We start from the raw sequence: 15105 nt of genomic DNA, 5'->3' as shown, positions 1-15105 counted from the left end.
CACTGGCACTGGGCAGGCCAGCAAATAGCACCGAACCATGCACCAATGTCTATCGAGAACTTCTGAGGAAATTCCAGTTTCCAACACAGACAAAAATAAATCCGACATTGAAAGCAGTTGAAGGAGATCCTCGGGGAAATCAGTTTCCAGCCTCTCACAGCTGAGTGTGCAGCAGTAAACGCAGAAGCCTAGACCTACCTTGGCAGAGAAGGGTGTATTCAGGCAGGTTTCTCAGCGCTGTCTGTACCACCTCAAAGTCTCGGCTGCCAAGACAGTACATGAAAGTGGGGAGGAAGTCAGCAGCAATGCTGGGAACAAAACATAGCAGCGTCACTACAATCCCCACAGGACAATGCAGGGCACATGGCTGATAGAGAAGGAAGTGACTCAGGAGAAGCTTGGCATTCATGGATACCTTCATTTCTCACCTGGGGTTGTTCTGAATTGAGCGCAGAGCCAGGCTGAAAGCTAGATTCCGGCAGGACTCTTCTGAAGAGCTCATCAACTTTTGCAGGTTAGTCTGAGGAGAGAAAAAGCTGATCAACAAGAGATCCCATGGCGACACTGAGAACAAGCCCTTCAGACTCACATTACCACCCGTGTGGCATTGCTCCAGCCCGCTACCCATCTATCTGGCAGGTTAATGCTGAGCCAGGGTCATGTGCAGTGGATTTCTAACTGTAAGATCAGTCAGTTGTGAATGCTTTAAGGATCCAGAGTGTTTTTTCTCTTGCTCTACACAAGGCAATTGGATCTATATCCATTTCCCTGGTCCCTCACTAAGTTTTTCCTGCAGAACTGTTCCCCTTTCTCTCTAGACTGATATTATGGGGTGACAGGGACCCAGCGTAATGAAGAGAAGGCAAGGGAAAGTGTGTGCGTGTATGTGTGAGAGCACACACGTGTAAAATGCTTAGTGCACACACTCATGTGGCAGCTGAAGGTCTAAACTAACTGAGAAGGTAATTCCTCAGAACTGGCCTACCCAGAGACACCATGATAATGACCTGAAAAAGCAGAGGGAAGGGAACACCTGAATAAACTGTGCAAGGTAGACTCTGCTGCAAGGAATCCCCCCTCACAGCAAGTGAACTTCCAGTGGCAACTTCTGGGCTACATATACTCACAGCAAAAAAGGAGAGAATTTCTGGTCTCCGTCTGGACATCTCATCAATGTCACTCAGCACCTCCAGGATATCTGGGGGGAAAGCCATAGATGGAAAAGGGTAACCTTCCTTCACTGATCCAACCAACACAGTGAAGTCAGCAAAGCCCCAAAAGGAACATCTGTCTCAAACACAAGAGTCCTCTGCTGAGCTATAAAGTCTTTCAACCTGGCATACAAAGCTAAAAGACAGAGATGATGCTCCAAAGAGGATCTTAGAAGGATGTTCTGTACTATAGATCAACACCTCCAGAACTGCCCCAGCAGAGGCCGCGTTAGCTGCTATCATTGCTGTCTGTGGCAAGTTTCAGTTCTGGATCAATTTCTACTGCAACAGTGAGTGATCTTTATATAAGGCCTCATACCCCAACATCTTGATAAGCGAATCTGCAAACCACGCACACGCAAGGTTCACTTCCCCTATTTCCGAGCTGGGCAGCAGTGGGCTAACCCCACACAGTAATGTCACAGATCAGGACAGTGAAGAATACTGGATGTAAATGATATTAAAAGAACCTTAGAGAAGCAAGCTGTAGCTCCCTAGGATGCTATGCTAACAGCCTGAACTTCTGTGGAGAGCACAAAGGGATTTTTGATAACCAAAAATGGGGTGCTGGAACTTAAAAGTTTTACATCTCATCCAAAAGACGGCACTTCCAGCAACACCGCACCCCAAATGCAGTGGTGGCACACTGGTTCAGTACTGACCCTGAGCAAAGTACTACCCAGTGAATCAACCACACCACTTCCCAGAGCACCTCAGTTGTCCTGGGAGGCCTCCCATCCAAACAACCTTGTTTAGCTCATGAGATGCAACAAGATCATGTTTCATCATAGTGGCTTTAGGAGACTCGCAGCTTCTCTTACAGGGACCGCATGGTTTCAAAGCCCATAGGCTATGGTTTCAATTCTAGATGAACTTGTCTGGCTGTGGGCGGCTTCCCTGCACAGGGCTCATGGCTGCACGCCAGCCTCTCCTGTCCCAGCCAAATACCGGTTCAGGTGATTTTTTGTCTATATGCTTCCTGTAGTTCTGGTCTAGCATTCTCGGGAAGTGTGGCTGGGAACAACTACCATGTTCCAGCCCAGGGGAGCTGAGCAGAGTGACTCCTGTCTGTAAAGTCTATGAGCTGCTCTGGGAAAGCTGTCCCCACTTACCTTCCACAGCCTGGCCCCTGGAGAGTCTCTTCATGTATGGTGCCATTTCCGCTGGAGTGAGGGGAGTGAAGAGGGACACACTAACCAGGGGCAGAGAGCCGGTGGCTGCTTCATCTGGGACAGAGAGAAATAGTTAACTCCTAGTCATTCTCTGCACATTTAAAATGAAGGCAAATCTGGCATTCCCAGCTAATGGATTACATCACTGTCTACTGTCCCCTTTCCATGGCATCTGCTCAGAGAGGAAAGGGAGAGGTAACTATCCTTAGCACCTGTAACACCCACAGAATTTCCTAAGGGACAATTCTATCAGTAGTCAGGATAATGTCTATGAGCAGGGAAGGAGCAGATGTATCCTTAGGAGATCTTCCTGAAGGAATAGCCTGAAGACAAGTAAAGGAGATCAGACTCCCTAGCAATATATACCTTTGGTGCTACTATTCCACTGCATTGGGAAGCTCCAAGAGTTATGGCAAGTGAGAAGTCTTCATTTACCCCTTCCCAGGCACTGGTTTTACTACTGCTGACCAGTTCCTCACAAGAATGTCTATGAGGCCACAACCTTCACTCTCAGTTACTTTTTGTCCCCCCTTCACTCTCCTGTTAGGGCTGGGATTGCAGAGCTCAGGATTAAGTCCACATAGAAGCAACAGAGCTCCAAAGCATAGCACAGAGGTAGGGATCACTGATCTAGCCCAAAGAGTTACATATACTCACCATCCTTTTCTTCTTCAGAGCCTCTGTCCAAGACACCACTCTTACTGGGCAAGCTCAGCCCAGCCAGGAGCGATTTCAGCATCACGAGGTCACTGTTATCTGATGACAGGTCACTAAGGTGAAAGAAAAGGCATCTCTGGCATAAAACAGCGACCATCAGCTCAACATCTGGGTGTGAGAAGGGGGTGTGAGAAGGAACAAGCTGAGGGTACATGTATGAATGTGAACATGTGAGGAAGAGGAGCAAAGTAACTGTAGGGGAAGGAGAATAAAGAGTAGAGAAGACGGAATCAAGCAGTGGACAAAGAGGCATCAGCAGACGAGACAAAAAACAGACAGTAGCCAGAACTGCTGAAGCAGCTATGGCAACTCCAGTTCCCTCACTCCAAGGGGGTGTCCCGTGTACTTGAAGATGGGACCCTATATCCATTAGTCTAGGGGAGAACTCTGCTGCTGCCTGCCTGAAAACAGTGCAGTGCCCTATGTGTGAGAATTAGGAAACCTAGGTTCTATTCCTGGAGTCTGTGTGAGCTGCAGCCAGTCTCTGAACTGTCCTGTCCCTCATTTTTCCCACCTGTAAAAAAGGGACACTATTGTTCATGTACCTTTTAAAAGCACATGGAAATCTCCAGGGGAAAAGCACTGTAATAAAAGCTAAATAGTAACTTTGCTCTTGTTGTTTCCTATCTGGTTAGGAGACGGACTCCAGCAATTAATTTATTTTTAAGGTGGACAGCAATCCCAACAGATGGCCCTTTGCCTGTGCATCACCAAAAACGACTGAATTTGCTGGCAGACAATTAATGCCAGGTAGATGGGCAGTCACAGCTGGGAGGCACCAGAGCAATGGGAGTAAGGTCAGAACAGAACACTTACTGGAGCGGGTCAGAATGTTTCTGCAGGAAAGACACAGCTGCCTGGGCATTGCACGTGATGTACTTGTGAATGAACTGGACGAACTTGGTGATGAAGGCAGCCAGGTGACGTGAAGACTTCCTGTAATTCTGGAGGGATGGAGGGAGACCACACTTAACTGAAAGCACTAACACCCACGGGGAGCCTGAAATCCACATGCTGTCCTTCCCCTCCCCATTGATGCACACTGCCATGTATTTGTACAGGCACACACAGTATACACACATGTAAAGTGTGACACACAGCACCCTGAGATGGTCAGACACCAAATTCTCTCCCTAGTGCTTGGCTGGCTGTATGTAGTCTGTAAAAGGCAATGTTCTCCTACCAGCAGCAGGCGAATGAAGGAGAGAAGACAATCCCATAGTGCCCCCTGGTGCTCACTCTGGAACACCTGTGGCTGAAGCAGCTCCAGGATCCCCAGGACATGGATGAAGAATGTCAGGTGGTTCTGTTGTCGAAACTCCTGAAAATTGAGATGTACCCGCCCATGAAGCAGAGCTGCAATCATTGGCAAGTGTCTGAAATGTAAAAGTAAAGCATTAAATTCCAAAGCCCTCCCAGAGCAACTGAGTAACAGAATCAACCGTAAGATATTCAGCTCATCCTCCTCAACCTCTGGAAGATTTCATGCTCTGATCCCTATGTCCACGACCAGACAAATCCCCCTTCCCACCACAATTCTCTCCTCTGCAAGATTTCATGCTCTGATCCCTATGCCCACGACCAGACAAATCCCCCTTCCCACCACATTTCTCTTCTCTGCTGCCCACCTCCAAGGGACTCCTTTACTAGCAGAGGCATCACCTCATCAGGAGAGACAGCCAGCAAATGGCTTGAGTGGGTCTACTACCCACATAATTTCTTCTATACACAGGAGCATGCTCCAAGGCTGTAATCAGGTCTGCAGTGGGAATGTCGTTCTCGTTCTGGAGTGAATGCTAATACTGACACAGAGGTCCAGCTGAAAAGGCTCCAGCCACAGGCCTGGTGAACAGAAGGGCCAAAAGGGCAGTACCTAAGCAGAAGGATGGGGTGAGCCACAGCTAGCTTCCTGCATGCCATGTTGGCATCCCACACACGGCTCTCAGCTGACTTGGAATCGCTCGCTTCTGCGAGGAGGGTGATGAATCTGTGAACCAGGGCATCAAGCTAGAAAGAATCACAGGTAAGAAAAAAAAGTTCAGTGGAGGAGCAAGTCTTCAGTCTATTGGTGGGGCTCCAAGTCTCCTTTTAAGTAGGGAGTGGGTTAAAAAAAATTAAATTTGATTTTCAGGTGAGACTTGGGATAAGCCATCAACCTTCCAACTAGCAAGGGATCTACGGTACCAAGTCCCGAACAGCATGAAAGCAGGAACTGAAGGCTGCACATTTCTCCTTCTCAGATAACAACAAGGTGCCTAACACAATCTGGGAGAATGCTGGCGTGTTAATTAAGCCTTTTTCACACAGGAAAAAACCTGCAGTCTTTAGATTGCCAGGGTTTAGACAAGGACAAAATGTTAAAAGTCCAGTGTGTTCTGGAGTTAAGGCAAGCGGAAGGTGGGAGCTCCACATGGGATCAAGGTGAAGAAAGTTACAGTCCAAGGCAGTGTGTTCATTCTTTTTGCCACCTGTCTATCAACTCAGCTCCAATGCTAGTCACATAGACTTAAAGAACGGCGAAGCAAACTCTGTTGCTTCTATGTCCCTTTACTCCTTACTTTGCAGGTACTGCTGTCTGCAGCCCCTTCCCTGGTCAGCAGTGTCTCAGGCACAGGCACAAGGAGCTCTGGCAGCTGCAGGTAGATCTGCAGGAGAAGGTCCTGGCAGCGTTTTCCCACTGAGCTGAAAGAGAAAAGAGATGACAATACATGGTTACATCCCTAGGCCCAGGAGAGAGTGTCTGACGCATATCAGAGCCCTTAATATCCACACTCAGCTCCTCCCCAGCTGTACATACTGAACAGCTAGAGGCAAATAACTACAACCACCACCGTGCTGCTGTCTTAATAGCACTTCACTCTTCGATAGCCTTCTTAGAGCTGCCTGCTTCTCAGAGCAGTTCCATGGAGATTTTCGGTGAGACTGCCTCCGATTCTCTAGCAGAAAGCACTGCAATTGTAAAGCTGCCACTGGGCATATGGCAACCAGGAAGTCCCTCTTAAAATCCCAGAAAGCAGAGTTTCCACACAACATCAGTGTTAAAAATGCAAATCCTAACATCAAAGAGTGAATCCCTCATTTAAAAAGTAATTGTAGTCAAAAGTCATTATACAAAATGGCCCATTCTGACTCAGCACACCTGCTCTCCACGTGGCTGAGTCACATCCTGCATCAGCAGGGGGACAGACCAGATAACCTAGAAAGTCTTTTCCAGCTCTACCATAGACAAGTCCAGGATTTAGATCGGCTAGATTTACTGACACATATATGCTCTCTTCCTGTTAGCACTGCAGAGCCTGTATAGCTTCAGAGAGCAGGCTGGGCTCCATTCTGCCTTCAGCACAATCATCAAAAAACAGTCAGCTCAGTTCCAGCTGCAGAACGGATTACCAGTGACAATGGTACCAGGTGGACAGAACATCACTTGACTTCCAGTTCCAGGGGGGTGGGAGGATGGCTGCAGGGCTGGCAGCTAGAGAAACACTTTTTGATTTGTAAGGAGCAATCTGATCTTGAATTATAGAAGAGAGAAATACAGATGCCCATAGTGTTACATTCAGAGTAAAAATGTTTCCAAGCTGACACGAAGGTAACATACCGGGCAGTTTCTAGATGCATCCCGAAAGGCAGCAATCCTAGCAAAGTAGCCTTGGCAAGCCTCATTTGGGTCACCTGGCTGCCCAAATAGCCACCTACATTACTGCTGAGTGCAAGCCAAGCTGCCATTTGTTTTTGCATCCTCACCTGCTGCCCCACTGCTGGATACAGCCTGTCAGATACTCTGTTACTTTTTTAATACTCTCCAGGTCTCCATGACAACAGCTGAGCAACAGGGGTAGCCGTGATTGGATGAGCGTGCAGGAGGCTTCCTCTGTATTCTGGCTTCTGGTTTCCGACTCAGCCAAGATCAGCTCAACCAAACTGATCAACTCTGACGCCTTTAACTGGAGTACGAACTCCTCTCGACGTTTCTGTAACACAGCACAGCCAGTCTCAAGGTGAGTCCTGGGGCAAGGGCTGATCAATAACCTTAGTCACACACTCTCAAACAGGAAGATAATCTTTTACATCACAAAAACTCCCTTTGTACCTTGCTTAAAAATTGCACCATGCCCAGGGCTGGGAAACCAGGCAAAATATAATCCCTCACCTGCCCCAAAAAATGACGGGCTTTGCACCTCCCTCCTGTACCCCAATTTTTCACAATGCATCTACTTCCATCCCTTGGCATCTGGCTAGGAAGGAACTGACAATTCATCTGCTACACAAACTAGGTCAAAGAGCTCCCCACTGGGGGTGGCTTGCACTTGCCAACCCAAAGGAGGAATTATTCTTTCACTCCATCTGTACTTGCCTACTGGGCAGTTAGTTCTGCAAAGGTGTAGCTATGTGGCTACATTTTCACTACAACTCCTAACAGTTTCTGCAAGAGCTACAACCAGAAATTTGTTTTGCTGCAGTGAAAGTTTTATGTCTGAGCAAATTTACATTTATTTGCATCAATTCTGAACCAAAATTGTGAATCACCATCCCCATGTGTAACTGCAGCACAGCACATTACAAACGCGCTGGGGAGCAGGCAGCAAATCTTCTATTATACCCCTTGGTCCCCCAAGACACCATGGAAAATCAGGCAGTATGAAAAGCACCTTCCCTTCTCCCATCCTGAGAGGGACTGTGCAGGATTTAAACCACTACCTGAGGAGTTCTCTGGTCCCTTCCCTGCCAGATCCGAGGGATGTGAATACAGGCCCACAAGAAATCTAAGGATGCAGTCGGGTCAAACCTGCCAGAAGACAGAAAAATGTCAATGGGTTTGAGATTAGAGATACCATAGCTGAGTCGATAGATTCTCCAAATCACTAGTGCTTTGGAAGAATATAATGTTGGTACCTGAAAAAGACTCACCTTTGCTCCCGGTTTTTGCAAAGCAGAATCCTGATGCACTGGTGCAGTGTTGTCCAGCTGGACTGGTGAGTTAGGAGAGCCAACAGATATGGGCGAAAAGAGGGCACCTGAGACCCGGAATAACCTTTAGTCTGGAGAGAACAGGGAGAGATGGAAATATGAATCCATTTTAGGACACTTAGGTAGAGGGGGTAGGAGTAGCACAGGAGGGCTCACATACAGATTATGCATGGAACATGAAAAATGAGGACTAGAGCAGCAGTGAAGTTTAACAGTTAGAGCAAGTGATCAGAAGCCAAGACTGATGGGTTCTAGTCTTGACTTTGGGCCTGCATGTTCCTGGGCAAGTAATCCTCTCTAAACCTCTGTTTGCCCATCTGTAAAAAGGTGAGAAAACCTAGCCACAGGTCTGTTGTGGACTAAGTAACTGATATCTGTACAGTGCTGTGAGAGCTTGGGAGAAGGGGGCTACAGAAATGCCAAGATTCCAGGATGGCAGTGATATGGAGTGCAAAATCCCACCCAGAGAAGAATTCACTACAGGCCCGCTCTGGAATTGGCATCACTGTGTATAGCAGTGGTCTCCAACCTTTTTATGCCCAAGATCACTTTTTGAATTTAAGGGCAACCCAGGATCTACCCCGCCCTTTCCCTGAGGCCCCGCTCACTAGGAAGATCCTCTAGGATCGACCAGTCGATTGTGATTAACCGGTTGGTGATCACTGGCGTACAGTGTGCTCTTATCAGTGGAGCAGAACAGACCCTTTCTCTCACTAGAACAGACTGAGGGATTCAGACTTGAAGGCTGCGACTAAAGAAAGGGGCGTCTGTTTAAGATTAATTCCTGGCTGAGAGATTCTTACCTTGTTCCAGGAGAACAGCAACTTTTGCTGGAGGTCTGGGCAGCTGCTGATTACTTCAGGGTCCAGCATCTCCAGCCAGTCATTGAGAAGGCCAGAGGAGGGCCCTAGACGAGCAGCTTCAGCACTAAGAGCACAGTACAAATATCAGGAAAGGTGCCCCAAAACCAGACCGAGTGACCAATACCAATCATCCCAAGACTCACCTGCTGCTATCCAACTCCTTCTTCACAAGTGTCTCCTCTTTCTCCTGGAGTAGCAGAGAACTCACCACAGCAATTGGTCTCATGGCAGGGAACCTGGCTGTGGTCTCAATGGTAACCGAGAAGAGGACAGTCAGAAGCTCCTCCAGGTAAGAAGAGCGTGTTTCAATCAGACCTTGAAGAACTAACAGAGGGAGAAAGAGAGACTGCTCTCAGGGGCTTTGGGAGGCAGCAGGGAGTTGGGGAGCCAGATGATTGTATCTTTCATGAAGCCAGTTAGTATTGCCCTCCCTTAGAGTGAATCTCAGTGGGAGACAGGGCAGTCTTGGAACTGCCCTCTTTCTACAGAAGTTATGGATACTCTACTATTCACTATGGAAGCAGCACCCAGCAGTATGCGGTGTTCCTCAGTTCCTATCCCTGTCCCAAGCAGCTTATAAACCAACATGACAGAATGCAACAAAAGGAGGTAAAATGAGACAGGAGCAACCTTCCAGTGGGTCAGAACCCTTGATCCAGGAGAGCAAAGGCAGCCTCCCCAGCTCTGCTCTCCCACCAAGCACTGGAGCAAGCACGCACATCTCTGTTCTGTCCCCAGTACCAATGGCAGTTCCAGAAGGCAGGGCGGAAGGACAGCCATACCTTTGCTGATGAGTTCTGGCTCCACATTACACTTCTCTCCAGATTTCAGGGTTGCAATGATGGCTCGTACAGTGGAGTTGATCACATCAGGATCACGACGGAACGTCAGTGCCTCTGCCAGGTGCAGGAACCCACCTCGAACTGCCGGGAATCACAGCATCAGTACCACTAAGCCACACTAGGGTCCTCCTTTAATCATTCAGTCAGCCATGCTGTGGCTTCTTTCATGAAAACAATTCATGTGACTCCTCTTCTAAGAGCTTAACATCTGAAACTTGCACACACGAGCACTTTCATTACAATCAAAAATCCCCAACTGAGAGTGCTGGGTGCCAGCATCACAAGCATATATGGCTAGAAGACCCTATGGTCAGCCCAAAGGCAGCTAAGTCCAAACCTCAAGCTTGTACTTTTGGCTGTGCTCTCCAGATCACCTGGCCAGATGATGGCCAGCAAAACAAACAATGGGGTGGAACTGTTTCACCTTGCAGTCTCTTGCCAGTGTTCAGTCAAGGACAACTACTTACACATCATCAACTACTCTGATTTCCACAGTCCTGAGATTCCCCCCAAATCCCACTGGCCTGCTCTCTAAGAAGCCAACAGCTGATAGGCCTTCATCGCAAATCATCCTAATGATGAATTGTTTTGGCTGTGTCCTATCCCTATTAATGCCACTCGAACAACATGTGGACACGAGCACAACCTAATCTCCCCCTTTCTTTTTCAGTCTTGGGCATTTCTATATTGCTCATCACATGCTGAAACAATGACAATCAGAAAGGGGGTGGAAAAACAGCCGCATTGGACTCAGGATCAGGTTCTGATTTTGACCGTTCTCTGTCCCACTTGTCCACTCTGGGATGCCCACTCTGTTTAATGCCTCTTACCATCACTGATCCTATGCCTTGAAGAGTACTGCACAGCAAAGGACTTGAGCTGAGCACGCAGAGGCCCATCTTCCACAGCAGGATTCTCCAGCCACTGCAGCATCTGCATGAGGACTTTAAAGAAGAGTGAGGAGAAGTTGGTGTCTTGGGGTACGCAGCGCTGGGAAGAGAACACCAAAAGTTACAGGTGTAGCTGGGAGTCCTGGTGGTGGGAAGTGTTTGTACAAAGATGACAAGGAGATAACACCTGCAGCATGCATGGACACATACAGCAGACAGGCTACCTGGAACCCCAGCTCACTGAATGTTAACTGTGACCTGCATCTCCCCAAAGCACATCTGGAAAGACTCACTTGCAAGGATGCAGAACTACGTAGATCTAGTTCAATGCCTTCCTTCACTAATACAGTATATCTCATAAGGTAAATCTCTCCCTGCTCTGAAGGCTACTCTAGGGTGTTCCTGTACTGCAGTTACCAGTCCCGAAGAGCAAGGCTGCCAGTGCTACAGGCTGCTGGTTTCTAAAGGGTCTGAGCTTAACTGCTCCCTACCCCTCTGCCCCCAACTCCATGCTAGACAAGTGCCCACTCCCACATGGCTCACCTGGTACTGGCACAACTGACGCATCAGTGGGCAGGAGATGAAGTGGTTTCGGTGCATGGCCATCACCAGAGCTCCGCTATGTGGAGAGTTCATCAAGGCTGCCACTGCCTGGAGAAGACGCACTGAAATCCCTGTCACCTGTGTGTTCCCTTGGCGGATGCGAGCCAATTCCTGACCCAGTGCTTGCTGTAATGCCAGGGAGATGGGACGCGGGTTCGAATTCTGCCACCGGGGATCCGGGTTCAGTGGGAACAGCTGACAGAATATTGAAAGATGGCAGGCTTGTATAAGAACAAACACAAAATGGCCATCTGCACAATTAACAGCCACTGCCTCAGAGGACTGGTTACATAGGGTTGTTCCCTGACATGGAGAAATCACACTTGGCTCTGACTGTTTACACTAGAGGGGACCTAACAGTACCTGCTTTCCAAATATTTTAGGGACCTAGGGAGGAACAGGCCAAGCAGTGTCTACATAGATCAGATAAGACTACTGATACTCCCTCCCCCCAAGCACTGTGAAAGCAAGTGGTCAGGGTTCATCTAACCAGGCTTAGAATGTAGGCGTTGAGTCTGGAAAAGGCACTGCAGCTATTGGGCTCAGGGATACAGAATGGAGGAGTTGCAGACAAACCTATTCTCTATGTAACAGATGCAGTAGCAATACCTGAAGAAACATGCCCGCCAGGTCATCTTCAGGACCCAGGACCCGGATCTGAGTCAAGGCCCGGATCCTGCTCTGTCCTTGTGGGGTCTCAGGACTAGTTTTGGGCTTTGGAGTGTCAGCACTGTCTGCAGAGAGATTACAGGAACACTGTTCTAGGCCCAAATGAAGAGATTTGCCCCAGTTTTACAGACCCCAAACCAGTAGAAAAGGTAAACAGCAGCCTTTTCTCCTTAGAGCAAACACGAGGAGCTAAACAACATGGGCAAAAAAACAAGGGTAGAATTTGTTGTAATAAAATCCTTCAGAGAAACCAGAATTCCTCTCCTAGCCCAGGAGCAGAGATAAGGAAGTTCTAGCTGGGGCTGGTGTCCATTGGTGGACCAGTTTGTAGGAAGGGGACTGATCTCTTTCAGCCTGGGAGCAGCCTGAAGGACAACAAAGCGACCCACACTTTGGAAAGACAGACTGGGTCTGGGCCTGACAAAGGCTGAGGTGGAGGATTGGTCAGTTCTTTGTTGTGAGAGTGATTAGTGTATGTTGTGCAATACCTCGGCGTGTTGGCAGGGAGGTGGTGAGCAGGGAGTGGAAGGTCTGCCCCCCTGTAGCTCCTCTCTCATGCTGAACCTCTACGAGATGAGCCATGTAATCTGAAAAAGGCCAAAACATGAAGCCAGATACAAGATGCTGCCATTTAAACAGCTCCCATTCTGCAGGGAATTTACACACCCCTCTGCATTCCGAGTAAGCAGAGAAACCCCAGCAAGAACAAATCCTGTTTCTGAGACAACCAGAAATCACCCCCAAACAATCCCCAATCTCTCACGAGCCAAGCTAGAAAATGCTACACCCTTGAGAAACACATTCCAAGCCTACTCAGACAGGTCCCCACGGACAGCAATGGCTGCTAAGGCGGCCTTGACAGAGGTCAGGCTGAGCTATCTTGGATCCTACAAGGAAGCTGCAAAATGATTCAAGCTAACAAAGGAGGTTTTAAACAGCAGGTCTATAAAGAGACAGATTCCTAGACAGCCTAATCTTAAGATCTTACTCTTGTCCATGATGTTCTGCTCCAGTGTCTGTGGATCGTGGGACACTGCCTGATCCAGGTACTGCAGGAGTTTACTCATACTGGAGACTGGGATCCCAAAGGACTGAACAAAGAGAAGCAGTTGCTGCGGTTCCAGATCCTGCAATGCTGAAACACACACACATGGCCAGTCAGAATCCTCAGGTTTCTGACTCACTCATACATAGAACGACAAGTTCATTAGCAGGTCCATGTGGTTTTGGACATGCCATCAGTGACACCTTTACTAACAGGGCTGCACAGGACCTCAAGCCAACACTGACAGCTGCTTATGGGTTTCTCTTTGCCCTATACAGACTCCGCACAAATTTTCCCTCTTATTGCATTCTCCAGTTAATTCACCCTAGGGTTAATTTGATCTTCCATTTAATTTGATCAAAACCTCAGGAACCAAATCATTTGTATTAAAAATAACTGCCACCCTCTCTGTTGATGGCCGCAGGCAGGAATTATTAAATAATTCAATCACTGGTGAGAGAGCTGTCATTTAATTAGTAAGGAAGGGACAAAACCTCTGAATGCAAAGCATAGACAGCAATGAAGAGCCACCTGATGCTAAAAGATGCAGCTATCCTTATATTATTCAGGCACTGCTACTGACATTGTAAGCATTATCATGTGCTATGCACTCGCCCTAGTGGTCAGTTGTATGTTTTCTGCAGCTTAATTCAGTCAAAGGAATAGAAATGCATTTGGTTTAAGTAAAAGGAAAGTCCTCTAATTCCACATACCTTGCCCCCTTTAAAATAAGTGGCAGGGCTCAATAGTCAAGCTGGCAGTACAATCCTAAGAAGACTTTAGAGGCTTAACAGTTCCCTGGCCTGGTGCAAATGCCAAAGCCACAGTCAGCGCAAGACAGGCATGGACAGAGCTCAGAGGTAAGCAGAAAGAACAGCCTGCATTGTGACAGGGGGCTTGAGGATGGAGTGGAGAGCTGCCTACAGAAGCCTTCCCTCTCTCCCCTTGATTGAATGCTGCTGTTTATTCACCTTCCACTTGGACTGAACTGTGGGAGCCTGACGTCAGTTGGCCCCAGTCCTTAAATGCTTTATACTAATCTCCATGTACAAGTGCACCCCTCCCCCCAGAAGAGAAAGGGATTGTAGGTAGATAACACAGACTAGCATATAAGGGGGAAGTGAAGAGTTTTCACCAGTGGTTCTCAACCTATTTACCATTGTGGGCCACATACGCAGTTCTCTCTGTGTTATGTGGGCTGCAGCCACACAATATATATACTACCTGTATAGCCCTGAGGATGTCACATGAGCCGCAGCTGTGTGAGGATTGGGCCGCATGCGGCCCATGAGCTGAGAACCACTGGTCTACACACGTCCCCGCGTGGACTAGCCCAAAGTCCCTAAGTCTCTGTTGGAGGGCAGTGGAAGCCCTTTAGCAAACAGCCTAGTGAAGAAAGGCAAGAGGCCTGTGCTTGGAGCCTCTCCGCTGAAAAGAAAGAAATTCAAATCTGCTAACAATAGATACTCCCCTCTATCCCTCCACGCATCTCTTGGGACCCCACTAGAGGAATCTACAGCACCTATGGGATCAAGACTGCTAATAAAAGGAGATGGACTAATTTTTCAATGCAGCATTTCCAAATCTTTCACTGGCTTTGGCAACCCAACACCCAGCATGTGTCCCTTGGGCCCCACTCACCTGCATCCACTAGGCGAGGGACCTCCGAGCGGATCATGCGCAGCTTCAGCCAGTCAGGAAGCAGCAGGGCCTCCTCCGACGTGTCAACAAGAAAGGCAGTGGGGAGGGGCTTCTTCTCTGGGAACCAAATGTCCAGCAAGGCGCAAAAGTCACCTTCCCCTGCATACAAGAACAGTTACAAAAGTTATTCCACGTGCATATTATACATGCTAATATACCCCACCCTTCTCAGCACGAACCAGGTCACTTCCTTGCTGAGAGGCCACGAACAACCATTCTGTTTCAGCAACGAAAGACAAGCTTAAATTTGGTAAGAAGAATGTGAGCCATATGCCAAATGGCCTGGCTCCTACGCTACACTGGGGAAGAGAGTTCCCATCAGTATCTTTAAAATTGGATGCTGCCAGTAAAAACAATGTTCAAACATAACCCGCTGAACTGAACAATGGATTTGAAATGTGCCCAACAGCTCCTAGGGTATTTT

The 15105-nt window shown here is 48.1% G+C and overlaps 1 protein-coding gene across 2 annotated transcripts in view; it reads right to left on the bottom strand.

Annotated features, from left to right (window-relative positions):
* INTS1 (integrator complex subunit 1) overlaps positions 1-15105 on the bottom strand; it is a 38047-nt gene that overhangs the window by 1536 nt on the left and 21406 nt on the right. Inside the window, exons 27-47 of one of the 2 annotated variants that reach the window (XM_050966278.1) lie at positions 14622-14780; positions 12924-13070; positions 12424-12522; positions 11876-12000; positions 11207-11461; positions 10604-10763; positions 9714-9854; positions 9075-9255; positions 8872-8995; positions 8009-8139; positions 7799-7886; positions 6845-7071; positions 5659-5782; positions 4974-5107; positions 4284-4476; positions 3917-4044; positions 3041-3153; positions 2324-2437; positions 1128-1198; positions 429-520; positions 199-308 (exon numbers count right to left, since the gene is read on the bottom strand). In XM_050966278.1, coding sequence (XP_050822235.1) covers positions 199-308; positions 429-520; positions 1128-1198; positions 2324-2437; positions 3041-3153; positions 3917-4044; positions 4284-4476; positions 4974-5107; positions 5659-5782; positions 6845-7071; positions 7799-7886; positions 8009-8139; positions 8872-8995; positions 9075-9255; positions 9714-9854; positions 10604-10763; positions 11207-11461; positions 11876-12000; positions 12424-12522; positions 12924-13070; positions 14622-14780 — 2916 coding nt within the window. Of the gene's footprint in view, positions 1-198; positions 309-428; positions 521-1127; positions 1199-2323; positions 2438-3040; positions 3154-3916; positions 4045-4283; positions 4477-4973; positions 5108-5658; positions 5783-6844; positions 7072-7798; positions 7887-8008; positions 8140-8871; positions 8996-9074; positions 9256-9713; positions 9855-10603; positions 10764-11206; positions 11462-11875; positions 12001-12423; positions 12523-12923; positions 13071-14621; positions 14781-15105 lie in introns of those variants that run through there. The other variant, XM_050966279.1, reaches the window with a different exon arrangement.

The sequence above is a fragment of the Gopherus flavomarginatus genome, chromosome 9, assembly GCF_025201925.1.
Source record: "Gopherus flavomarginatus isolate rGopFla2 chromosome 9, rGopFla2.mat.asm, whole genome shotgun sequence".
NCBI classification, from domain to species: Eukaryota; Metazoa; Chordata; order Testudines; family Testudinidae; genus Gopherus; species Gopherus flavomarginatus.
The sequence above is the reverse complement of the archived record's forward strand: the minus strand, read 5'-3'. Positions and strand labels throughout refer to the sequence as shown.